This window comes from Apium graveolens, unplaced genomic scaffold (assembly GCF_009905375.1).
Source record: "Apium graveolens cultivar Ventura unplaced genomic scaffold, ASM990537v1 ctg6510, whole genome shotgun sequence".
Lineage (NCBI taxonomy): Eukaryota > Viridiplantae > Streptophyta > Magnoliopsida > Apiales > Apiaceae > Apium > Apium graveolens.
This window is the reverse complement of record NW_027419549.1, coordinates 25,992-53,236: the sequence shown is the minus strand read 5'-3', so window position 1 is coordinate 53,236 and position 27,245 is coordinate 25,992. Positions and strand designations below refer to the sequence as shown.

Here is a 27,245-nt window from a genome sequence, read left to right as displayed (position 1 = left end):
CATTTTGAAATACGCGAGCGGTTACTCAAAAAATCATCTTGATGTATATAATCATCTTTTTGTCCAAATTTACACTTTTCTCAAATATGCCCAAAATCTAAATTTTTGCGGTACATATCTGGAATGGAATTGAACACATCAAGCTCCATGCTTGTTGAGTTGAGAAGAGAAACTATCCTAGTAAGTGCGTCGACCACTTGATTATTTTTTTCACTCTTATGTCTTAATATGAAAGCATATTCTTGTAAAGTGTAATCCATTTTGCATGTCTTTCACCTAAGTTCCTTGATTGTTGATATGTTTTAGAGTTTCATGATCATAAATTAGTATAAATTTTCTTTAAATGAGGTAGGGATGTCAATGACGAAGGGCTTGGACTATGGCATAGAATTCAACATCGTGTATATAGAGTATCTTTTCTTGCTTCATCGTATACAAAAAATCTATTATTTTATACTCTACTATGATTCTATGAAATTACGAATATCTCAAGATTGATATGTGAAACAGTACTTGTATAATAGAATTCTAAAGTATGCATGGAATGGAACTTTATTTAATTTAAATAATGAAGATCCTCAATAATACATAATAATATTTGAATTAGATGATGATAACTCTGTTTCTTCCCGGGTCTTCTCCTCTCTCACATATGCTAGAACCCTGTCCACGTGGTTTCTTGAAGAAGAAGAAGAGAGAAGAAGGAGCTTTTCAAAATATGTATAGTGGTGTGTGTATAGGTGTGTAGCAGTTAAATGTTTTTCAACCCCTAAAATCCTCTTTTTGGGGCTTTTATAGGTCCCGAGATTTAGGGTTTTTGGGGTTTGTACCTCTTCATCCTAACCTTTGATCATTCTTGGTTGGTGAGTGATTGGACGGCTTGGATCGACTGTGGGGCTGGGTGTCCTTCTTCCACCAGTATTGTCTTCGGATCTTTACATATGGACGGCTCGGATGCAATTGTTCCATTTTGGGTAACATAAGACAGTTGACATTTTTGTCATGTGCCGTGTGGCCCCGGGGACCACCCCAATTTGGGTCTGGGGTGTCTCTATCTGGGCTTTTGCTTCTTTATTTGGGCTTGATTATTTATGGCATATCATTTGCCTCTCATTCCCTTATGCGGGTTTCCTGGATGGGGGAGTAGTCTTCTTTTTCGGAGCGTGTGTGTTATGAGCTGCGTGATTCAGAATTTTGTTTTACATTTTCCCTTTGATTTGCGGCCCCTAGCCTCGGGGTGCTGTTGGATGCAAGTCCCCGGGGTTGTGTTTGGGTAGGCCTTTTGGTTTTTGTCACTTGGAAAATTTTTGCATTTTTCTTTTGATTTGGGCCCCTAACCCCGGGGTGTTGTTGGATACAAAGTCCTCGGGGGTTGTGTTGGGTAGGGCCTTTTGGTTTTGTCATTTGGAAAAATTTTGTATTTTCCTTGATTTGTGGCCCCTAACCTCGGGGTGTTGTTGGATACAAGTCCCCGGGGTTGTGTTTTAAGTAGGCCTTTTGGTTTTGTCACTTGGAAATTTTTTGCATTTTTCCTTTGATTTGTGACCCCTAACCCCGGGGTGTTGTGTTGGATACAAGTCCCCGGGGTTGTGTTTGGGTAGGCCTTTAGGTTTTTGTCACTTGGAAAATTTTTGTATTTTTCCTTTGATTTGTAGCCCCTACCCCGGGGTGTTGTTGGATACAAGTCCCCGGGATTGTGTTTGGGTAGGCCCCATGATTGAGCTGGCAGGTACATATGTGATAGGTGCACAGTATTTTTGCGTTTTCCCCCGAAATGTCAAGTGACGGTTGAGCTTCCTGTAGGAATATATGTATACATATATGTATATATACGAAACGTTGCAGTTTCCCCCCCTTTTTCTCCTCAAAAGTCGCGCCTGTTAAATAATTACAGTGATGTAATCATTAACTGCGGTGGTTATTTTCTTGACGCTCAAGATTGTGCCACGTGTCTTCATCCGACGAACACGATCGTGTGGCAAGTTGAGTGGGTTACTATCTCATGTGTGCCTATAAATACTCCTGTCGTGCCATTTCTTTTTCCTTTACGCCATTATAAACACCAACACTCTCTGCAACTTTTCTTCGAGGGCAATTTTGGGAGCTTGTTCTCTTTGAAGCCGCCTTATTTCTCCTGCTTTCTTGTAAGTTTTCGAACTTTTCTTCATTCTTTTCTTTCTCGTGAATTGTTTAATGAATACTTGTAGTCTGAGCCCTTCGAATGCATGCGTTTCGGGTCATCCGAATTAGTTTACTTTGTGTGTCGAGTGTTGGTGAATCGAACATGCTGTTGTTTATTGTTTAGATTTTTAGGTTTTGTTTGCATAAACGCAATTGATGTTTGTACTGAATCTGGGTTTGTGTTTTGGTGTCTGAATAAGAGGTTAATTTCTTCAATAAAATGGGTTTGTTCTCTGGCTTTTGTGGTTGTTCAGGACTTGTATTGTAGGCGTATATATGTATGTATAGATTGTAGGATATACCTTGGTGTTTTGATTCGAAGGTTAATTATTTCCTGAGTGGCTTTCTGTTTTTCTTTTTCTCTTTCTTTTCTTTTACGAAATGGCATACACTCCAGGGTTATATGGTTAGGAGAGGGAGAAGGAAACAATTGGCCACCTTAAATGTAGACCCCGAGCCGCCCCTACTTGGATTTCTCCGACCAATCTCCAAGTGACTCTTCCCCTGGAACCAGAGAACATGCCTCCCCGTCGCCAACCTGTAGTTGAGGAGTTGCCCACTTTCCTTTTAAACCGCGGACAGACTTTGGGTAGAAGAGACGGGTCTTGGAAGATATAGACCACTATTTTGTTCAGACCCGAGAGAATAGTCCCACCACATGATTACTATTTTAGGGACCTTTCTGCTGTTTATAGGCCCGGGGGAATAGAGCCTTATGATGGGGTCCGTATGGATCAGCTTTCTATAACGCTCCCGGGATGGGCTATGTTCCAGCTCCCCATCACCCCGACCTTTCGGAATATACCTTCCAGCAAATAGATGACTTAGTGAAAGCCGTTTTTCACTTCGGGGATGATATGGGGTGGAGGTGGCCCGAGCCTCATGAGAGGGTTTATCACCGTCCCTGTGGTTGGTTGGGTAGCTATTCCTCTAGAGCATCTTCGTAGCATGAGGCCCAACCTTCACCAATTCATCAGGTCTTTATGCCGTGATGTCTACGGGATACCCTTTATTCAGTTGGCCCCGAATTCTGTTAAGTGGGTTTCTTGGTTCCTTGTCTGTTGTCATGTGAAGAAGTACCTCCCTACCTTCAAGCTTTTTCACTACCTTTTTAAGATTAAGAAATCCACCCTACCTCCCCTTTTTGAGTTCATATTCACATAGATGGTTGTGGGTTTTCTGCCGATGCCAAAAGTGCACATGTCTTTATGTTGAACTCGCTCCGGGGCTGGCACCAGGAGTTCATCTTCGTCTGGGGTGGGGACCTGGAGTTTATGCCTGTGTATAAAAGTGCTTTGAAAAATAACAGGTTCCCAACCGAGTGGCTCGGTGGAGATGCCCTGGCGAAGATGTACGATTTTGTGGTGGCTCTGGGTGCCCAGTGGACCCGGGATACTTTTTTAGATAACCAAACATTATATAATGTTGGATGTAAGTGTTTTACTTTAGAAGTTTTTTCCTTGTTCTTTTTCTTGATGTATGTCTTTGCCTGACGTATTCTTTCTAAACTGTTGTTCCTTGTGCAGGTCTTTCGCTCCTTAACCCTTTCCATCACGCTATATCGCAACAGTTCAAGGATTTGGCTGGGAGGATCAGGAAGATCGGTGGTGTTGTGCAGCTGGACTCGGGTAAGAAGAAGGTTGGTGCGGGTAGTGGTTCAGAGGCTCGGGATGTTGGGTCTTCGGGGAACAGCGTGAGGCAGAGTGTTCCAGTGGTTACCATGCCTATTATCCCGGAGCCCGAGGAGATTAGAGGTGTTGGAGCTGGATGAAGAGGAGGTTGGAGCTTTGAACCCTCGCAGGAGGAGGGCTGCGGAAGATGCTGCTGGTGGCTCCGGGACTCCCCAGCGTAGGAGGGTTTCTGCCGCGGGCCCTACTGAGGAGGAGAGCCAGAAGCTGGGTGGAGGAGGATGCTTGAAGAGCCTGTTGGCCCGAATGACTCTGGATGATCGTCGGAACGAGATGTTCGACAACTATGCCATCCCTGCTGACTTCGAGTGCTATGCCAAGGAGGATCTGGATACCTTCTTTGATTATCTTGTTCGGGATGTTTCGGAGGTAAGAGTGTTCCCTTATCATCTTTTTTCTTCTTCCCTTTGATCAGTACTGAGTCATTTTCTTTCAGGCTAACGCTCGGGATCAGCGGCTGCTCTACCATCCTTCATAATTACCGCATAAGGGAGGATAAGAATAAGACAGCGGTGAAGGAGTTGGCTAGTGAGAAGGAAATATTTGCCAAGTACCGGGAGGTGAAGGAGAAGGAATCTCGGGAGCACAAGCAGGCTGTTGCTGAAGCGGTGAAAGCTCGGGAGGGCTACTGAGCAGATGGTTGGATCCCTCCGGGCGGAGGTGGAGAACTTAAAGAAGGAGCTTGCTTCTAGGCCCCGGACAGAGGAGGTCCTTCAGTCCTTTCGGGGTACTCCAACCTATTACGAGGAGCTCAACAACAAGATCTTTGAGAAGGTCAATATTTGTTGGGACATTGCTTCTGCTTATTTGCATGAGAATCCGGACGGTGATATGGACGGGTTCATAGAGTTGTACCTCATAGAAGAGCTCCGTCGTGAGGAGGCCAAAACTGCCGGAGAGGGCACCTCCGGGACGCAGCCGCCTCCGCCTCCCGAAGAGGTCCCTGGGAAGACTTATCCTCTTCCCGAGAACTGAAGAATGAAGATCCAGGCTTCGTGCTTTGTAATTTGTTTTCTTAGTTTGTTATCGTTGCAGACTTAGCCCTTGTGGCTTTTAAACTTGTTATTTGAATTTCGTGTGACTCTGGTTTGGATTTGGTCCGGGGCTTGGTTTGCCCTGGGCAAGCATGTAAATATATTTCCCTTTCTGTATCTGTTTTTTGCTATCATTCGCTGAAATTTTTCTAAGTACACTTGGTTGTGTGTCGTCCCCGGGTTGGGCTGAGAACTTTTAATAAAATTTTAACTGGGTAAATTTTTTCTAAGTACACGTGGATTGTGTAATGGTCCCCGGGGCGAGGTTTAAAATTTAACTGAATAAAATTTAATGAGGAGGTAAGGAACATAGGGGGAGGTGAAGGCCCTAGTTCAAGCTCACACCTACTTGCATAGATGTTCAACAGGAAAAGCAACATTCATCATCTCATTTCAACTCTGATAAAGCTTATCAATCAGACAAAATCATCCATTGACACAGGTACAGATGCAGAAATAAAGTCCTTACTCCCTTCAAATTTGAGTCACTGCAACTCTACAGGGATCAACATTTGAAGCAAACTCAATATATGGATGACATTAAAGGACAAATTATTGGAGTTAAGGACAATGTCAAGAAGATAGTGGAAGATCAAATTCCTGCATCCACTATAGAGAAATTTTGTTGAAACTTAGGAAGGAGGCTGACCTCTCTAGAAAAGTTGAGGCCTTGTCTGAAAGGATGACTACAATGGAAAATTCAATGGCCAAGATACTTCAAAATCAAGAAACTCAAATTACAATGTAAATTTTATTCTTTTAACAATACGTTTTACATAAGAATTTGGATTTCTAAACTATTTGTTTATTACATAAGAATTTGTTTGAATTTACACATCAATCTTCCTGTTACTTTTTGTGTTTTTACAGAAGCCAGAAGGTATCCCAGAGACATGACATCATAAATTACAAAACCTGATGCATTTACTCAAATTATACAATCACAGTCATCTCCGTTGCCAAAACAATGCCATGAGAACTTCAACTGTGAAAATGAACATTAACAACATGCAACTAAGCAATATATAAGTTCTTCTTGATGACCTTCGGTACTCTCCAAAAAGTATAATCCCCCAAAATGTGCATACAAGTGGAAAAGCCTGTCATGAGTTACATTTATTAGTTGAAACATATTGACTAATTATTCATAATACTTCCAATGTCCGAACTTCAAAATTACGCGCAAAAATTCAGGGAAATATCTACATCCGTGACAGTACTTGGAAGATGCAAAGTTAGCAAATTTACCTGGACGGCATCTGCTGTTGCATATCCAGCAGCTTGGCCTCCCATAAATTAGAGACCGTTTCCAAAGCCACATAGAAGTCCAGCCAGTGACGCCCAACCTCTTTCGTCCCAATCTGAGAGATAAGCCTTGAATGATGATTGAGGCAAGTTCAAAACAGGTCGGTACATGAAGTTGATATTCAGAATGATGGCTATCACAAAACAAAAGGTTGAGAACCAGAAAAATGCTGTGTACGCACTCAAGTGAGGAACACCTTCTCTCAGAGTGTCCCATTGGTCATTTGTTGCTAGGTTGAATGCTGGAGAAAAGAGAGAAAGGCAAAGTCCTGAAAGGAAAGTTATGCCCAAACCAATATAGGTGCTCCTCCCAAATACCTAAAAACAGTGTCACCACAAGTCAGTGACAGGCAAAAACATTTCTGTATGGGGATACCAAAAAAATAATTTTATAGCAAACTGTGGTTGATATGTAGTGCAATCTACAATGGAAAAAACATAATTTGAATTAAGAGACGAATTATAATAAGTTCTGTAAATATAGAACAACATAGTGCATAATATTAGATAACCGAACATACAACAGATAAGAGCTGTAGTTTTGTGGGAGTACTAGACAAAATAAACCAAATAATTTCTTGTTTTTTTCAAATGAATGTATATTGTGGGGGAAGTGGGAACCAATAGCAAATTGAACCAAATTGGTTCCATTATTTCCAAAAATTATAATTAGTTGCTCAGTAGACCAGAATGAAATGATGGGGGAACGGGCACCCGCTGCCCCCCTCCAGACATCGACATCTTCGTGACAATGCGAGTAACCAGCTACAAGATTACTCAAATGAAAAAGATCATATGATCTTATACATATGGAGATGTATGACGTGCTACCAACTTTCAAGATAAATGTGAAAAATTCAACAAATCGACAATTTTCTATACGGGGAAGGTTTTAAGCACAAAAGTTTTACCAACCAGGTCAAGCGGCACATTGCTGAAATAATTGGATCATGCTACAGCAGTTTAAAGGACCGCATCAAGAAATGCCTTAAATCAAGAAAAAGTTTTCATAAAACGAAGTTGTGAGTTTGCGGGAAAAATAGGAGACTAAAATCTGGCACAAATCAAATACATTTTGATGCAGAAATGCGCCTGGACCTCGGATTAGAAGATACAAGTTATCTAGGAAATGACTAATAAAAAATGAAGCTTAAACAAACCTTAATTGCTCTCCTATTTTCAATTTCTAAAAGAAAGTCGACAGTTCCAATTTTTGCTTTCTCTGTCATGCCAAAAACATTCTCTATATCTCTTCCAACTGTTATTGGACAAGTTTCTTCAAAAAGGGGAACTTGTAAGTCCCTGTAAAAAATGTTCAATATTTTGATACGAACTAGAAAATAACGAACAAAAAAAAACAGCAATACAAGATCAAAATACATTACATACTTACGGTCACTAGAGAGCTTTGAACATATCTTCATATTCAACAGCCGGCAGAACCCTTTAATCGCATATTCCTTTCTCAATCTGTAGCTTAGCACAAAATTTATCTGTATCAACAGCTAATAACTTGGCATTTGATCCACGATAAGCACCATTAACAATCTTTAAGAGGCCGCCAATTTGGGGAATAACTGTCTGAAGCTCCTCTTGATCCACTCTAAGGACATGCTTAGTGTCAATCATTTCAATTTCTCCCACATACTTATGAATCACTTTACGAACAACGCCTTTTTGCTTATAATAACCTAGAGTTTTACTCATTACCTTAACAACATCCCCTCCCATAACCAGTAATCCTTCCTGTTTCTATGCTCTTTGGCCATCTCTTGCTCCCTCATCAACTCATCCAAAGCCGATGTTTTCTTAGTAGCATCTTTCTTACGTTTCTTCTTCTTACTCCCCCCAGTTTCCCCTCATCAAAAATATTAGAAAATGGAAAGTTTGAGGCATATTTTATATGTTCTTGATATGATTTCCGGAAACTAACACTTGGAGGTTGTTCCTTGACATGAGGACTTAAACTTTCATATTTAGATCTAAGATCTTTTCTTAGTGGAATCCATGAATATATTGAGACAAAGTTGCTTGTTTGAAATGAGTTATGGGGATTTTGTCCCATATTGGTATTGTAAAAGAAAGATATTGAGTTTATAGCATTTTGTGTTAGTGTTGTTTACAACTACTAGCATAAGTGGAATGCTTGTGTGGCCTAGTGCTAATGAGAACTCTTATATTTTTCTTTTCTATTACAAGTAATTATTTATATTGATTATTTAATTATTAATATAAAATATATTGAGTAAGGATTATTTTAATCATACTCTGAATATATATATTTTATAATATTAATATTAAGTAATCTGGATATAATATAATAATAAGGAAAACCCATTTTTTTTACTTTTTCTGTTTTGTTACTCGGTGTACCACATCGAGTAAAATAGAAGAAGAGTAACTTGAGATGCCTATATATTGAGAGGTACACTTGAGATAAAAATGACACAAGTCTCGGTGCCTACCTCGCAAACATATATGAGTTGCATAGGTTTTTTTGCAAACTGAGGTGCGAGTCGCTGTTGATCATTGTTGGTTCTGTGGCCAGATTGATCTGTTTTCTGTTTTATCCTGGAAGCGATATTGCTGCATTCCATCACAGCTTAAGTGGGGGCAATAATCTCTTCAAGAACAGTCAAGTCCTCTTGAAGGGTTTGGCGACTCAGCTGTTGTGTTCTTCTTCTTATCAGAATCTGGAAAGCGATAAGAGATAAGTTTTCTTTACTTTCTTTGTCAATTACAGTCTTTATAATTTGTTATTGCCTTCGTGTTTTATTTCGTTAGTTGGTTATTTGCCATGTTCTTGTTATATATATATAACTGCCCATTGTTGTTGTGTAGTTAGATTATACCCAACAAAAAATCAGTCTCAAACGCTCCCCTTTTTCCTTGTTACCAATACTCTTGGTCACCGCCCCAGGCTTAATCTTAATCTTGCCACCATCACTTTCACATCTCTTAAACAACTTAGCCTCATTCGTCAACGTTGTTGTTGTCATATTCTGTTGCGCACGCTCAATCTGCCTCATAATCTCCCTATCCTGCTTCTCATCATCCACCAAATCAGCCCTAACCCTCTTCCTCTTGTCCCTAAACAACCTCTCTGAATCGCTATTAACATACCTAATAACCACCCCTTGAACGTCTCCTCCACCTTACACTTCCCCGTCTTGCCCAAATACTTAACAAACCAGTCAACGTCACCCACTGCGTAGAATTCATATGAAGATGCCTATCAGCAATATACTCATTATAAACAGACGTAGCCGCAACACGACTAAACCCATGACTCCTCTTGATATGCTCCAAAAACGTAAATTCAAACTCCTGCGAATAACATTCAACAACAAAATTAGGGTTCTGACCAAACACATGCATCTGACGTTAATGACCTTTACTCATACAGTGACATTTAAATCCATTCCCATCTCGACATTGTTTCACACATCTGACAACACCATTGTAGTTTTTCAAGCCCTCTTGCTTTCATTCGATTTGCTATTGCCTTTGGGCTTAAAAAATCATTCTTTCCCATCCCGCCGATTCAGACAATAACAGCGCACAATTCAATTCAAATAATAACGAGTATGTTTATCAATTAAACCATAGAATATAAACAATACAATAATCAGTTCGAGACTTACAAAAGTGTCGATGTCAATTCAGCTTCAAGCCTCTGTGCCAATATAGGTATTTATATTATCGGATAATGTACAAATCAGACTCCGATTGAAAATCGGATCAAGTCCAATATATTACTAACCTTGTTTATAATAAAAATATACAAACTTAATAAAATATTAATAATTAAATCGGTCAAATAATTTTTACCTATTAATAAATGATTATTTTCGAAAAATTAAATAATTTTTAAAACACTCTATAAATAAGTTTTATCTTTTAATAAATGATTATTTTTTATAATTTCTATTCATGTTACTAATTAGTTATTTATAGTCAAACTATGATTATTTTGACTCATATAAATAATAAATATAATTTTTTTGCGAAAAAAAGAAATTATTATTTTTTTTTAAAAAAATTAGAAAATTACTTTATTTTTATATATAGCAATTCCGTATACCATTACAGGTTTAGCCAATAATAGTCGATCAGTATTTTATATTATAATAGCCAACCATTTAGTTCTCACCCGTTGGAGTGAATCGACGGTTATAAATTTTTTTATATAGAGAATAACTAATATGCCACCCTCAACCTTAGTTATCATTTTACTAGAGCTGTTCACGAATCGAGCCGAGTCGAGTTTTGACATAAACGAGCCGAGTTTTTTTTTTTTTTTCTGACGAGCCGAGCCGAGCCGAGCCGAGCCGAGCTTTCTTATCGAACAAAAAAACGTGTTCGAGCTCGAGCTCGTTAACTAATGAGCCGGACACGAGTTTCAAATACGAGCCGAGCGGAGTCGAACTCAAGCCTATGAGTGAGCATTTCCCGGTTCAGAACCGAGAAGCGAATCGAACCGATCAAAAATTACGGTTCTAGTTCGGTTGTTCACCAATTCGGGTCCGGTTCGGTTCTTGTTTTTCTAGAAATTTCGGTTCTCGGTTCGGTTCGGTTCTTATAATACTAGAACCGTAAGAACCGAACCGTATATAAATGAATAAATACAAATATATATATAAATATATGTATATATATTACGTATTATGTTTTCTTATTTATAATATTTTGATAAATTTTAAGAAAATATGAATTTTATTGTATTACTCGTTTCTTTAAATATATTTGGAGTTTCGAATATTTTTATAAATATTTTTGTTCTTATATATTAGAAAATAATCGAATTTAAAATGATCCGCCACTAATAAAAATCTTTTTTTTACTAAATTACCCTCCATAAATAATCAAAACTAGTCAAAATTTAAAAAGTTATAATATAAAATAATATGAAAAATAAATAAATATAAAAAAATATAAATTCGGTTCTTTCGGTTCGGTTCGACGGTTCCGGTTCGGATCTTACATATAAACGGGTCCGGTTCAATTCTTGAAATATTGTTATTTCGGTTCTCGGTTCTTTCGGTTCGGTCCGGTTCTGACCCGTTGCTCACCGAGGCCATAAATTAAATGAATCGAACTTTTTTGACCCACATTAACTATTTGAAGGCCAGCCCAGATTGAAGCCTAACCCAAAATTATCAAAAAAACCTAACCCTAAATTAGACACACACACAATCGCACCTTTTCCGAAATCACCGTCGCTCCTCCTCCGGCCGATGGTGTCTCCATGGTTTTATACTCGTTTCTCCAACAAGTGTATGTAAATAGGTTGTTTACAATCTGCCATTACTTCTGTTACCGATCCATTCCAATTAGAAACTAAAACAGCTTCGTTCATTTGTTTTTGTAAGTTTTTTTCAATTTCATAATCTTAAAAGTTCCGATCATTTGCATTTTTATTTTCTTATAGTTTGTTCAAATATAGGTACATGATTCATGTTTTATTTATGTAATTGCTTACACATGTCCATCTACAGTGTAATATAGTTTATTAAACTGAGCAGTTATTAAACTTTAAATTATCTTCAAGTGTTTAGTGAAACTCCTTTAAGTGTTGGCTTGCAGAACGCTATCGGAAAGAAAAGTATTTTTCTAAAAATAGAATTGGGGATCTGTATATTTGTGCCACATGAAAAGTAAGCCGAAATAGTTCTACGCTATGAAACAATAGAATTATGGCCCTTATTCTCACAATTTGGGGAGAGAAGGCCCAAAATCTCACAAGTTGGATTATATGGCCTTTTCTATCACTCAAAAACGTTAATAAATTTTGCGTTTATATTTATTTACATATGACAGTGCTAGCGTAGTGGTTGTGTGGTACACATCAGTGCTATGTGCGCTTGGTCACCAGTGTTCGATTCCCAAGTGCACCATATTATTTTTTTGAATCAGCACAAACGCAAATAACTGATGCGTGGCCTTCAAATAAACGCATCAAAATCTTGCGTTGAACCATTAACGCAAAATTAAACAGCGTTTTCTGAATTATTTCACAAGCAAATAAAATCAATTATAACTCTTAAACGCAAGTAATAGATGCGTTTTTCGTTTGAATTGGAAACGCAAAAAAAATTGCGTTTTTAAGTGATAGAAAAGGCCATATTTCAGCGCGCGTGAGATTCAGGGCCTTTTCTCCCCAAATTGTGATACTAAGCGCCATTACCCGAAACAATACTAAGTCCAAAAATTACTCTGTACCTCTAAAAAGACTTCAATCATTCAACCCTTGAATATAAAGTGATTCAGGATATAAACTGGATTAGAATAATCATGATCGAGTCTCACCTTTTTACCACAACATTCCGTTGTCACAAACTTACAATTTGTATTCATAGATCTAGGAATATGGTTTGAATAACACAAACTGTACGTTTCACCGATTGCTTGTGTCATTCCTTATTTCAGCATGTGAACTGAAAGCAGGCTGCTTATAACAATGTTATCATTTGCCATGTTATAGGCTCATAGCATGTCTTGTGCTCCAATTATTATTATTTTTTTGTGTTTTTATGAATGAGTTGTTTATAAAAGATTAATCTATTGTATTAAAGAGGAGTAGTTAGTTATCTAATGTGTTTTTTTATTCTTGCTTACAAAGGGATCTGATAAACTTGTGACTGCATATTATATTAACATAATGATGGATTTGTCACTAAGAAAGTAAGTGGAATATTATGATAGTCTTATTTAATTTGTTGGTTGGCTAACTTCATAAAAATTTGTCTTGTAATTGCAGGAATGAGGTCATTTAGGTTGTTGTGACCTACCAGTCCAGAAAATGTTGTGCGCCCATACACTACTTGATTGTTTTTTCTAGCTTTTTAACTTTGTTTGATTTCTACTAGGAACTACATTTTACTTTTACTTTTGGTAAGATTAAAAAATTCTTTTTAATATGGGATTTAGTCTTTCATACTTTTTTGAGTTTCTTTTTTTTATTTAAATATTGTGCCTTTAAATATTTTAGGATTTGAGGAGATTACCCATCCTATTTTAAATCAGATATGACGTGGTCGTTCATTGTGGTTACTTGATTACAAGGAGGGTGTGGAGTAAGATCTACAGCTATTGAAGGTGGGAATTAGGTATATATCTGCTTATATTAATTGTTATTGTGACAAATGATGTTTGTTTGTTTTTCTAGCTTCCAATTGGTTTGTTCTGCTGCACTTTAATGTTAGAGCGTATGATTGGGCTTGTACTGAATTTTGATACCTATTTAATTCCATGGACCAAGGATTAAAAAGTAATTGCAACATATGGTAACTGCCTGTGCGGATGTAATTGTTTTGTACAGTACATTACTGTTTAGGGGTTTTTTAGTTTTTTCATGTAAACTAGCCAAACGAAAATTGTTTATGGTGGTAAGAAAGATTGTGGAAGAGAGAAATTTGGGTCTATAAAAAAGGGGAGAAAAAGGTTTAGGGTCACCATTTGATTTCATTGACGTGTTGCTTACTGAAAAGAAAGAATCTTCTTGATATCTTTCTTATTTCAACTAACAATAAATCAAAAGATGACTAAATTTGTGATGATTGAGCATTTCATATTATTATCAATACATTACGAAATTGTTTCTTTTGGGGGCCATAATTTTTCTTCTATATGCTTTCTATGACTAACAATGCAAAGGGTGAGAAGAAGATAATATGCAGGCCTAGATCAGTTTTGCTGACAAAAGTCATGTGCAACTCACAGGCCAGGAGCTAATATAAAATTTTAAGAAAGCATGAGTTGATGTAACTAATACAAGTGGTAATGATCCTTCATCACACAAGGTATAACAACGTTCCCACCTGGGAAACAAATCTTCTTCAGCTGTTGTACTTTAATTAATATATATTTTTTGTATAATATATCGATCGTTTAACTAATAAATTTTACTCTTGACATCAGCACTGCATTAATTTACAAGAATTAGCCCCAAAACCTGAACTTTAAAAAAAAATAATTGGCGTGCACTATGTAGCTGTATAGTGTATTTGTATCTCACGACGGTCTATATTCAATTTATATTTGAATGTGATTTAAAAGGATTTAGCACTTCTTCGATGTTGACTGACCTGGTTGGTTACCTGGAGCTGGAAGTTGCACACCGGCAGGTATGCAATAGATCGGCTTCATTTAACTGTACATTAGGCAGAAGTTGCGGATGATTTTGATCTAATTTGGTAGCTATTATCGATAAAAAACACGCGGGAAAAGCTTGCAATTTTTGGTCAACTGATTGCACTAGATTCAAAAGCTTATGATATTAACAGAAATGTGTACTGTAATAGACCTTAATTTTTTACTTGCTTCCGGTTTTAATATTACCCTTGGTTCAAATTACCTGTTAAATGTGGGAAGTATTGAACCTCCACATAACTTTAGATATTTGGCACAATATACATAGCAGCTTATACTGGACTGGTGAACACGGTTAGTGCCCCAGCTTTCCACTTTTACTAATGATTCAATATCAGATTGTTGTAGCGTATTTAATTTTGTAGGCAGACAAAAGTTTGGTTATTAAAAAACATTGGATAAAGTAGATCATTGTTGAGCTTGTTAATAAATATATGGTAAAACACAATTTGTACAATAATAAATTTTTAATTCAGTTCCTATTTAGTACTATCCTTCTTTGAAATATGTTGCTTTAGTAATATTTTGTTTGTGAATTCCTGGAAACAAAATTCTCTCTACGGAAGGAGTCGGTAACCGGTGACTTTTCAAGGCATGGTGACATCTTAATTGCTTGTGCTCTTTTTTACGCAAGTTGCTTCATAGTTAGTAGATTCATTTTCTTTAGTAATATCCCGAAAAAAATGGTTCATCTACCTTTATATATTAGAAGGCAACCAAGGTTAAAAAGGGATAAATAATTGTACGTGAAATGACTGATGTATCCCTACTTCACTAATAATAACAGATGCCACAACCAAATACATGTATCTGTATGTAGAAGCTGTACGTACATCACATAATTAGGTCCTCCATGCTTTCTTAAAGATCTTACTTAAATCATATTCTTATTCTAATGTGTGGCCCTAATTATGTTTAGTGCGATTGATTGTTGAGAAAGTGAGGGAACCAATCCCCCTTCCCGTTCCTTCTATCTTTTGTAGAAAACACCAGTTTGTTGACTTTCTCTTATGTTTATATTTCTGTCAAGATGTTACTAGAGTTTCTCTTATAATTACTTGGAATATGGTTGCAATGAAGGCATTCATTTTTGGTTAAAGAAATTTATCTACACATTCTATATAAATACTATTTCATTACATTTATTGTTCGCAATAAAGATCTAAGCATATGTTTTAATCTTGTTCCATGATTTTTTTCCAAAGACCAAATTCATTGTGTAGTATTTTGTTGTAGTACATAACTTGTTATGTTCTTGTAATTAATTTTCTGCTATTTTAATTTTGAATTCATTGTTTTTAGGACTAGAAAAATCTTACACTTAACTTTACAGTGACCAAAGAACAAACAAACGTGAAAGGAAAAGATGTACATCCAGGCTCTCATGGATGAGTACGTGGATACGTTGAGTTGAGCTGAACTGAGGTAATCTACTTATACTTTCATATATTACAAGACAACAAATGTTGCAAAATACTACGAAAGAAAAGTATTTTGTAGACAACCGGGGTACTTCTAAAATTGTGGATCTCGAGTAGCTCGATAATTATTATTTCTCGTAGCATAAGGTACTTTAGAGCAATATACTTTTTTGCTGCTTCTTTGCACAAATTATACACACACACAACACAGAGATATATGTGTGTGTGTGTGTATGCTGCTGTTTTGAAACAGAATTTGCACATATTCTAGCTTGATTTAGAATCTGCACTTCTAATACTGTTGCATTTGCCCAGAATCTGACTATTTTTTCTGTTGCCATACTTATAATTGTTTCTTCCCAGAATCTGCATATTTCTTTTTAAAATCCGTTATTTAAAATAAGAAACAACTACATTTAATCAAAATTTGGTTAATTTACTGCTACTTCTGCATATTTTTCTGCTATTTTAAACCAAAATCTGTTACATCATGTTTGTGTAAAATCATTAAAGATGTGGATTGCATAACCAAAAAATTGCAGATAAACAATGGTGTCAAAGTTAGAAAGACTAGAACTAATATATCCTAATTAGTGCAATATCCCAGAAATGTACTTTGTCAATAATTTCCATTTTCTTTCCAATTTTAGAATTGTGTTTCCCAGGCTCTCTTCTGAAGATATTTTTCCTAGTGTTCATTTGCATTATGTATAAATTCAGTTACCTCCTTCTTGGTTTGGTCAAGATAATAATCTTTCTTTTAAGCAATTATGGGGGGACGGAAATTTTGGAAAGCTTTGACCCACAAATTAAGAGTTTTTCCAAATATTTCTTTCATCATCTGATTAGATTAGTATATGAAAAGTGTACGCAGTTAGCCTGGATAAATCCTTGTAATGACATAATTTATTCATTTAATAAGTTCTCTTGTCTCTTACCTAGGTGTGACTTTAACATTATTCCCAATATAAATGTTGCTCATATATGACTGAAAGCTTTTGTTTTAAACAAGTTTCTGGGAGATGGATGTATTATAAGGAGTACATACTAACTTTGTTTGGGAGATACAACACTCTTAGAATTTAGTCAAAATGATTAACAAAAAAGGAGTATCATATTGGTCAAGGCATATATACAAAGATGTCGCAACTATAGGATCCTCTGGAAAGCTCGTTTTTATTATTCTTTTTAATTGAATTCGAGAATTATAAATCATTTGAAAGGTTGAGGCATTTGTCAGCGTAGCGAGTCGAAGCCTTCCATTTATTTGCTTCCCCCCTTTTCCCCCACCCTACTCTTTCATTTCTGCTAAAGCTTCCCAGTTTATTGGTAATTGATTGGATACCTTATGGGATTAATTGATTGGATACCTGAGAACTATAATCTTTCCTCAAAACAGCTTCTGCGATGATAGATAATAGTCAGGTTTGTATCTATGCCCCCGACATCCAATTTTAGACTTTGAACTTATGCTCGTCATGAAATTTGACTATAATAATTTCTCTATGAGTTTAAGTTGTTTAAAACATCATATTAGTTTGAAATTATATTTTGTACATTTGTTTAATTTTATTAATAAATTATATACATTTTAGATATACAGACCACCTGCGTCACATGTATTTCCCTGTGGTTTTAAAAAAAGTTACCACACCACTTTAGCTAATAAGGTTTGTGCATGATCCATCATAATTTGTATGAACATTCAAACTTGGTATGATTTCATTTTTTTTAAATTTCTTTTTCTCAATCCAAATTTCAGCTATCTTTTTCACCTTTGCTTTTGCAGAGTGCTTATAAATATTTAAGTATTTAAAGATATTTGATGTTATGAGTTACGCCCGTACTTTGTATGAGTTAACATAAAGGTCCGTGCCTTGCACGGAATTTTAAGGCACGGGCTTCTACGCTAATTAATATATATTATCGAAAAAACTCAAAATACAACTAATTTATGTATTAGAAATTGGTAAGTAGCAGTTGCGAAGAAATACATTACACAGTCACCCCCTCCCTCGTTACTCATCTGCCTTCCGCCTCCGCTTCCGCCTCACAAAGTACTCACAAAATTAAATTAGTCTGTTTCTTGTTTTGTGATTCGTTTAAAACTTGGGTATGTGATTGTAATTTGATTCAAAACATGTGATATTCTCTGTAAATCGCTGGATCCGATTCTGTTGGTTGGTATGTGATGTGATGTCTGTTTTAGATATATGTATATGCAATTGTAAATATTATTGATGAACTGAATAGATTAATATTAAAATTAGATTAATGGACTTGCTATTGATTGATTGATTTAATTGTTTAGAGTGTTTTAGTTCAACCTTTACAATAACATCTTTTAATATGGACTTGTTCAATTCTGAAACATGTCAAAAATTGTTTCAGCACAAGGTAATTTGAACTTGATTTTACTATGGAAATTCTCCACATAGTATTTGTATCAGTTATCAGTATATTATGTCAGATAGTTGCTCTGAGGTTTGTCTCTTTCTTATTTATATGATATTCTCATTATTTTCTTACTACCAGAATGAATTATGCGCACACGAAATAAAGGGACAAAACACCTTTAAAATGTTTGAGTTTGTTACTATTGGTTCTCAAGGACACCTCACACAGTTGAAGCTGTTGCAGCTATTTTGGATATTCTATTGGAAGGGAATCTTTGTCATTGTAGCTGATAATGATTTGACAGAGGATAGGTGGCTACTATGGCTTTAACTTTTCTATAATTGATGCTAAGTGATTTTTGAAATGTTTTGATGCTTGTAATTAGCCACTTGCAGTAAATCTAGCCTGATCATGGTTGGGACAATTCATAACTGAAGTAAAAGTATAAAATCCATCCTGATTAGGATTTAAAATGTAAGTTCTGTTGTTCATTTTATTCAACCAGTCGGTGACTCGAACCAAGCAACCCGACTAGTCGACTGGTAGACCGTACAGTCTACAAGGTGACTGAAATATTGACATGCACCTAGTCAAATACTCTAGTCGGCCTTCCTTGACTGCCTACTAGACTAGTTGCCGACTGGTGGAGCGGCATGACAAGTCTCAGTATAGACTTAGAGGTATTCTCATGAATCCAACCTATGGATAAAGATGTAAATTGTTTACTTGTTTCCGTCTTCTTTTTATCTCTCTTAATGAATGTATTAACCCCTGGTTCCTCAAAGTAACATACCTTCCTCATGATTTATTTTCTTTATCCATGGAGAGATAAGGAAGGAAACATTAATGGTTAGACTCCCCAAAATTATCTCCAACTTCTACTTTTCTTTGTTACATAACATAGCCCTCAGACAGGTTATTGGGGATCTTCATAAATGTTACTTTGTACCTTCATTTGAACATTTGTCTCATGACAGGGATAACTTTCATGTGTTACAATTTGTTTTAGACTTCACTTTTAGTAAAAAAATTGTGATTCTTTTAAAGGAATATTATGATGTTCTATATTGTTTTCCAGCATTCAAAGACGGGAAACCTATTGGTGATCGGGTAACTGATCTATCATCATTACAGAAATAACTCATAAAGACTATGATACAGTTTCCAATTTGTGTAATGACATATTCAGCTTTGTCGTTTTGAAATGCAGGCCAATTCGATATGGTTGTACATAGTACCTTGGGGAATGAGAAGTCTTCTGAATTATGTGAAGACAAGATATGGGAATCCCTTAGTCATAATAACTGAAAATGGTAAAACTGGTTACTCAATAACACTCTGCAGAACAAGTTTTTTTTGGAAAAAAAAAAGCCAATCTGACTTTATTTTTATTCCTCTTTTCTAAATGTTCATGCTAGGTATGGATGATGCAAATAACTCATCTATTTCCATTAAGGATGCGCTGAAGGATGAGAAAAGGATCAAATACCATAACGATTACTTGACAAACGTGCTTGCAGCTATCACGTAAGCCAATTCACTGCTTAGTAGACATGTTAAATCTGCTAATGTCATTAGTTAATGAAGATACTTAAAAAATCTGACCAAGCCTTGTAATTTACAGGGAAGATGGATGTAACGTGAAAGGATACTTTGCTTGGTCTCTCTTGGATAACTTTGAATGGGCATCTGGATTCAGTTCAAGGTTTGGTCTGTATTATGTTGATTACCATGACAAGCTCAGAAGATATGCGAAGGACTCAGCTTACTGGTTTAAGAGATTCTTGGCTCCAAATTAGTTTAACTAAGCTTAAAGCATTTGTAAAATCAAACATTAAAGATTCTAAAAATATCTTACATTATTTACTGATAAAATGAACTTACATTATTGCTCTGCGAAATGTTGACTTTTTAGGCTAGATCCTCGTCTCAGGTTTTGGTTTCCCATCTATCGACCAAGTGTAAGATTTCAATGTTTCTAATTTATATATATAAATCCATATGGATGATAATGTTATACTATCCTCAAGGTCATCATGGAGTTGATAAAGATGGACAACCAGTTTATATTGAAAGTTTGGGTAAAGTTGATGCTAACAAGATCATGCAAGCCACTACACTAGACCGCTATGTTAAGTATCATGTTCAAGAATTTGAGAGGAACTTTAATGATAAATTTCCAGCCTGCTCAATTGCTGCAAAGAAACATATTGATCAAAGCACAACCATTCTTGATGTACAAGGGGTGGTAAACCATTCTTGATGTACAAGGGGTGGTATGTGGATATTCTCATAATACGTAGGGTTGCTGAAATTTTGATGGCGCATAGTTGGGATAGTTGTTATCTTTTACTTTAAATGCATTTCAGTCTCCAAATTTCTGTTGCTTGTTTTATAGCACACCAATGGATTTTGTTGAGTCGTCTTACCTTTGTAATATTTAGCATTTTATCGCGTTTCACGTTGCTTTTTCTTATTCCATCTGAAAAGAAGACATGGCTTAATATTGAGAGGTACTGTGCTGTAAAATTGAAATGAGTTACCTACGTGGTTGAATGGCAGGGACTGAAAAGTTTTAATAAAGCGGCCAGGGACCTTTTCCAACGTATTCAGAGTATTGATGGTAATAATCACCCCGAGGTAATAACTTCTCTGTAGTTACACTAATTTCTTAGTCTTTCCTAATTTGTGCCTGAAGTTTTTAACTCCTTATTACTTGATTTACTGTAGACCTTGTGCCGCATGTACATCATTAATGCTGGCTCTGGATTCAGGCTACTGTGGAACACAGTCAAATCATTCCTTGACCCAAAAACTACTGCCAAGATCAATGTATGTTTGTATCCATGATAACAATGATTCTGATAGTAGTGAAGTCAACCTGCTAAACAAGGTAATGGCTTTGTATACCAGGTCCTTGGAAATAAGTACCAAAGCAAGTTGCTGGAGATAATTGATGCTAGGTAAACTTCAAAATATAAAATACGTGTAACATTCCTTTCTGAATGTCGTTCAGGAAAAGAGCTGTTAGGTTTTATGAAATAATTTTATGTAAATCCTTTCAAAATGGGCATGCATTCTCCACTTGAGCATCTCTTAGGCACCTAAAGCTAATCTCTTCTTTCTCTAGTGAGCTCCCAGAGTTTTTAGGAGGTACTTGTGATTGCGCAAAGAAAGGTGGCTGTATGCAATCGGATAAGGGGCCATGGAATGATCCTGAGATCATGAAGGTTGTATTCTGTCTTCTTTCAGTTTTCAAATTTTAATATCTGGGAAATGGGGATTCATTATTTTATTATTTAATACTCTGTACTTTGTTTCTTACAAATATTACTTGCAACTTGGACAAACTCCGTGCAAGCTGACAAGTTTGCCCTTTCCCAAGGTATATACATTATCTTACCTTGCTATATTCAGATAAGTATTCCTAATGATTTTTTTGTTTTTGTTTTGCTTTAGCTCTTTTAATGTTATTCATAATCATTAATTTGAGTGTCAGGGCATTCTGGTATCAACTTGAATTATGAATTCAATATTTTTTTTTGTTACATCTGATAGCCTCAACACTTTTACCCGATCCATAATCATGCAAGCCAAGTGATGGACCTAAGCAGCCAGATTTTTCAATGGGATGATGACCCTTTTGATGGGCATTGCGCTATAGTCCAACTGACTAGAAATGTTTACCGAAGGCTTACTGCTGCCACTCTCTACTCCAGCTCTATGCCTGGTGCTGATGATTCTGTTAGAGGTCCGGCACATCCCCTACAATATGCCCTTCAGTAACTGTATCTCACAATGACTACTTAATGAAGATGAAGCGTATAAGCAATCTTGAGGAGAACACGTCATCATTCTCAGACCAGAAAACCGGCAACAATGCCGAATGCAGCTTTCTCTCGTGTCCATGATCTAGAACAAGAGATTTCAGCTACCCAAAAAGGTATAGTTAGTTGTTTTTTTCAAAAAAATTATTAATTGATGATTAGATCAAAGAAACAACAAATCTTGAATGGTGTTCATATATGTTGCTGCACCTATGTCTAATCATGGTATCTGTTCAGGATCTTGATGATGCCCTTGTGCAACAAGCACACCTCATAGCCTTCATGGAGAAGAAGAAGAAAAAGAAGTTATTTTCTAGAGTGCAAAGTTGAATGTATTAGTGGAGGTATATACTGTGCTAAGCTAGAAGTTGGTAAATATGTCATTATTTTCATTTCAGAATTACCTTGTTAAGTACCCAGTGTAAAGCATTTTGTATTTTTAGAAAGGACTATATCCAATTTCCTCTCATTTCATTTGTATAAAGTATAAACTCTCTGGCATGGTTCTTGGCTGCTAATAACATGTGTTTTGGACACCTCATTTGCGTGTCTGGCATATTCAACATCTTTTCAAAAAAAAAAATGGTTCACATCTCGATAAATATTTTCCCAAAAATACTTATCTTTGATCAATAAAAGTTTACCTCGTCCAAAGTGTTCACCAAGTTCTCGTAGCTTTTTAATATTCCTTCCGTCCCATTATACGTTTCCTATTTTGACTTTTGACACTATTCATGTAAAGCGATTGACTATTAATTTATGTTTAATCTATAAAATTAAATATAATCATGAGTGATAACAATCCGTATTTATGAGTACTTTAATATAATGAAATTTTTATATTTAATAGTAATACGAAATTAAAGATATTAACAATCAAAAGTGTGCGGTGATAAACGTGTCCAACACAAATAGAAAACGTTTTTAGGGACGAAGAGAGTAATATATTCTCTAAAAGAGCATTTTGAAATACGCGAGCGGTTACTCAAAAAATCATCTTGATGTATATAATCATCTTTTTGGTCCAAATTTACACTTTTCTCAAATATGCCCAAATCTAAATTTTTGCGGTACATATCTGGAATGGAATTGAACACATCAAGCTCCATGCTTGTTGAGTTGAGAAGAGAAACTATCCTAGTAAGTGCGTCGACCACTTGATTATTTTTTTTCACCTTATGTCTTAATATGAAAGCATATTCTTGTAAAGTGTAATCCATTTTGCATGTCTTTCACCTAAGGTTCCTTGATTGTTGATATGTTTTAGAGTTTCATGATCATAAATTAGTATAAATTTTCTTTAAATGAGGTAGGGATGTCAATGACGAAGGGCTTGGACTATGGCATAGAATTCAACATCGTGTATATAGAGTATCTTTTCTTGCTTCATCGTATACAAAAAATCTATTATTTTATACTCTACTATGATTCTATGAAATTACGAATATCTCAAGATTGATATGTGAAACAGTACTTGTATAATAGAATTCTAAAGTATGCATGGAATGGAACTTTATTTAATTTAAATAATGAAGATCCTCAATAATACATAATAAATATTTGAATTAGATGATGATAACTCTGTTTCTTCCCGGGTCTTCTCCTCTCTCACATATGCTAGAACCCTGTCCACGTGGTTTCTTGAAGAAGAAGAAGAGAGAAGAAGGAGCTTTTCAAAATATGTATAGTGGTGTGTGTATAGGTGTGTAGCAGTTAAATGTTTTTCAACCCCTAAAATCCTCTTTTTGGGGTCCTTTTATAGGTCCCGAGATTTAGGGTTTTTGGGGTTTGTACCTCTTCATCCTAACCTTTGATCATTCTTGGTTGGTGAGTGATTGGACGGCTTGGATCGACTGTGGGGCTGGGTGTCCTTCTTCCACCAGTATTGTCTTCGGATCTTTACATATGGACGGCTCGGATGCAATTGTTCCATTTTGGGTAACATAAGACAGTTGACATTTTTGTCATGTGCCGTGTGGCCCGGGGACCACCCCAATTTGGGTCTGGGGTGTCTCTATCTGGGCTTTTGCTTCTTTATTTGGGCTTGATTATTTATGGCATATCATTTGCCTCTCATTCCCTTATGCGGGTTTCCTGGATGGGGGAGTAGTCTTCTTTTTCGGAGCGTGTGTTATGAGCTGCGTGATTCAGAATTTTTTTTTACATTTTCCCTTTGATTTGCGGCCCCTAGCCTCGGGGTGCTGTTGGATGCAAGTCCCCGGGGTTGTGTTTGGGTAGGCCTTTTGGTTTTTGTCACTTGGAAAATTTTTGCATTTTTCTTTTGATTTGTGGCCCCTAACCCCGGGGTGTTGTTGGATACAAGTCCTCGGGGTTGTGTTTGGGTAGGCCTTTTGGTTTTTGTCATTTGGAAAAATTTTGCATTTTTCCTTTGATTTGTGGCCCCTAACCTCGGGGTGTTGTTGGATACAAGTCCCCGGGGTTGTGTTTAAGTAGGCCTTTTGGTTTTTGTCACTTGGAAATTTTTTGCATTTTTCCTTTGATTTGTGACCCCTAACCCCGGGGTGTTGTTGGATACAAGTCCCCGGGGTTGTGTTTGGGTAGGCCTTTTAGTTTTTGTCACTTGGAAAATTTTTGTATTTTTCCTTTGATTTGTAGCCCCTAACCCCAGGGGTGTTGTTGGATACAAGTCCCCGGGATTGTGTTTGGGTAGGCCCCATGATTGAGCTGGCAGGTACATATGTGATAGGTGCACAGTATTTTGCGTTTTCCCCGAAATGTCAAGTGACGGTTGAGCTTCCTGTAGGAATATATGTATACATATATGTATATATACGAAACGTTGCAGTTTCCCCCCCTTTTTCTCCTCAAAAGTCGCGCCTGTTAAATAATTACAGTGATGTAATCATTAACTGCGGTGGTTATTTTCTTGACGCTCAAGATTGTGCCACGTGTCTTCATCCGACGAACACGATCGTGTGGCAGTTGAGTGGGTTACTATCTCATGTGTGCCTATAAATACTCCTGTCGTGCCATTTCTTTTTCCTTTACGCCATTATAAACACCAAACACTCTCTGCAACTTTTCTTCGAGGCAATTTTGGGAGCTTTTCTCTTTGAAGCCGCCTTATTTCTCCTGCTTTCTTGTAAGTTTTCGAACTTTTCTTCATTCTTTTCTTTCTCGTGATTGTTTAATGAATACTTGTAGTCTGAGCCCTTCGAATGCATGCGTTTCGGTCATCCGAATTAGTTTACTTTTGTTGTGTCGAGTTTTGGTGAATCGAACATGCTGTTGTTTATTGTTTAGATTTTTAGGTTTTGTTTGCATAAACGCAATTGATGTTTGTACTGAATCTGGGTTTGTGTTTTGGTGTCTGAATAAGAGGTTTAATTTCTTCAATAAATGGGTTTGTTCTCTGGCTTTTGTGGTTGTTCATGACTTGTATTGTAGGCGTATATATGTATGTATAGATTGTAGGATATACCTTGGTGTTTTGATTCGAAGGTTAATTATTTCTGAGTGGCTTTCTGTTTTTCTTTTTCTCTTTCTTTTCTTTTACGAAATGGCATACACTCCAGGGTTATATGGTTAGGAGAGGGAGAAGGAAACAATTGGCCAACCTTAAATGTAGACCCGACCGCCCCTACTTTGGATTTCCCGACCAATCTCCAAGTGACTCTTCCCCGGAACCAGAGAACATGCCTCCCCGTCGCCAACCTGTAGTTGAGGAGTTGCCCACTTTCCTTTTAAACCGCGGACAGACTTTGGGTAGAAGAGACGGGTCTTGGGAAGATATAGACCACTATTTTGTTCAGACCCGAGAGAATAGTCCCCCACATGATTACTATTTTAGGGACCTTTCTGCTGTTTATAGGCCCGGGGGAATAGAGCCTTATGATGGGGTCCGTATGGATCAGCTTTTCTATAACGCTCCCGGGATGGGCTATGTTCCAGCTCCCCATCACCCCGACCTTTCGGAATATACCTTCCAGCAAATAGATGACTTAGTGAAAGCCGTTTTTCACTTCGGGGATGATATGGGGTGGAGGTGGCCCGAGCCTCATGAGAGGGTTTATCACCGTCCTGTGGGTGGTTGGGTAGCTATTCCTCTAGAGCATCTTCGTAGCATGAGGCCCAACCTTCACCAATTCATCAGGTCTTTATGCCGTGATGTCTACGGGATACCCTTTATTCAGTTGGCCCCGAATTCTGTTAAGTGGGTTTCTTGGTTCCTTGTCTGTTGTCATGTGAAGAAGTACCTCCCTACCTTCAAGCTTTTTCACTACCTTTTTAAGATTAAGAAATCCACCCTACCTCCCCTTTTTGAGTTCATATTCAACATAGATGGTTGTGGGTTTTCTGCCGATGCCAAAAGTGCACATGTCTTTATGTTGAACTCGCTCCGGGGCTGGCACCAGGAGTTCATCTTCGTCTGGGGTGGGGACCTGGAGTTTATGCCTGTGTATAAAAGTGCTTTGAAAAATAACAGGTTCCCAACCGAGTGGCTCGGTGGAGATGCCCTGGCGAAGATGTACGATTTTGTGGTGGCTCTGGGTGCCCAGTGGACCCGGGATACTTTTTTAGATAACCAAACATTATATAATGTTGGATGTAAGTGTTTTACTTTAGAAGTTTTTTCCTTGTTCTTTTTCTTGATGTATGTCTTTGCCCTGACGTATTCTTTCTAAACTGTTGTTCCTTGTGCAGGTCTTTCGCTCCTTAACCCTTTCCATCACGCTATATCGCAACAGTTCAAGGATTTGGCTGGGAGGATCAGGAAGATCGGTGGTGTTGTGCAGCTGGACTCGGGTAAGAAGAAGGTTGGTGCGGGTAGTGGTTCAGAGGCTCGGGATGTTGGTTCTTCGGGGAACAGCGTGAGGCAGAGTGTTCCAGTGGTTACCATGCCTATTATCCCGGAGCCCGAGGAGATTGAGGTGTTGGAGCTGGATGAAGAGGAGGTTGGAGCTTTGAACCCTCGCAGGAGGAGGGCTGCGGAAGATGCTGCTGGTGGCTCCGGGACTCCCCAGCGTAGGAGGGTTTCTGCCGCGGGCCCTACTGAGGAGGAGAGCCAGAAGCTGGTGGAGGAGGATGCTTTGAAGAGCCTGTTGGCCCGAATGACTCTGGATGATCGTCGGAACGAGATGTTCGACAACTATGCCATCCCTGCTGACTTCGAGTGCTATGCCAAGGAGGATCTGGATACCTTCTTTGATTATCTTGTTCGGGATGTTTCGGAGGTAAGAGTGTTCCCTTATCATCTTTTTTCTTCTTCCCTTTGATCAG

The 27,245-nt window shown here is 37.3% G+C and overlaps 1 protein-coding gene, 1 long non-coding RNA gene and 2 pseudogenes across 13 annotated transcripts; 2 read left to right on the top strand and 2 right to left on the bottom strand.

Moving 5' to 3' along the window:
- Nucleotides 1-5,654: 5,654 nt before the first annotated feature.
- On the bottom strand, nucleotides 5,655-7,590 carry LOC141703325 (ureide permease 1-like; annotated as a pseudogene).
- Nucleotides 7,591-7,606: 16 nt separating this feature from the next.
- On the bottom strand, nucleotides 7,607-9,743 carry LOC141703329 (KIN17-like protein; annotated as a pseudogene).
- Nucleotides 9,744-11,313: 1,570 nt separating this feature from the next.
- LOC141703315 (uncharacterized) lies at nucleotides 11,314-19,293 on the top strand. 9 transcript variants are annotated; one of them, XR_012567450.1, is made up of 6 exons: nucleotides 11,314-11,575; nucleotides 12,969-13,102; nucleotides 13,200-13,306; nucleotides 13,931-14,450; nucleotides 15,662-15,784; nucleotides 18,316-18,981. It is a non-coding gene; the product is annotated as an uncharacterized LOC141703315 (long non-coding RNA). The 9 variants fall into 9 exon arrangements; XR_012567451.1 differs by having other exon boundaries at nucleotides 13,888-14,450; XR_012567447.1 differs by having other exon boundaries at nucleotides 13,200-13,317.
- On the top strand, nucleotides 19,294-21,541 carry LOC141703314 (phosphatidylinositol/phosphatidylcholine transfer protein SFH10-like). Of its 4 annotated transcripts, none has more exons than XM_074506863.1 (6): nucleotides 19,596-19,704; nucleotides 19,802-19,882; nucleotides 20,740-20,817; nucleotides 20,908-21,009; nucleotides 21,091-21,140; nucleotides 21,319-21,541. In XM_074506863.1, exons 2-6 carry the CDS (start codon nucleotides 19,859-19,861, stop codon nucleotides 21,338-21,340), a joined length of 276 nt encoding a protein of 91 aa, XP_074362964.1. In that variant the 5' UTR covers nucleotides 19,596-19,704; nucleotides 19,802-19,858; the 3' UTR covers nucleotides 21,341-21,541. The 4 variants fall into 4 exon arrangements, with proteins under 4 accessions (XP_074362962.1, XP_074362964.1, XP_074362963.1 ...); XM_074506862.1 differs by having other exon boundaries at nucleotides 21,308-21,541; XM_074506864.1 differs by lacking the exons at nucleotides 19,596-19,704; nucleotides 19,802-19,882 and adding an exon at nucleotides 19,972-20,425 and having other exon boundaries at nucleotides 21,308-21,541.
- The last annotated feature ends 5,704 nt before the right edge of the window (nucleotides 21,542-27,245 follow it).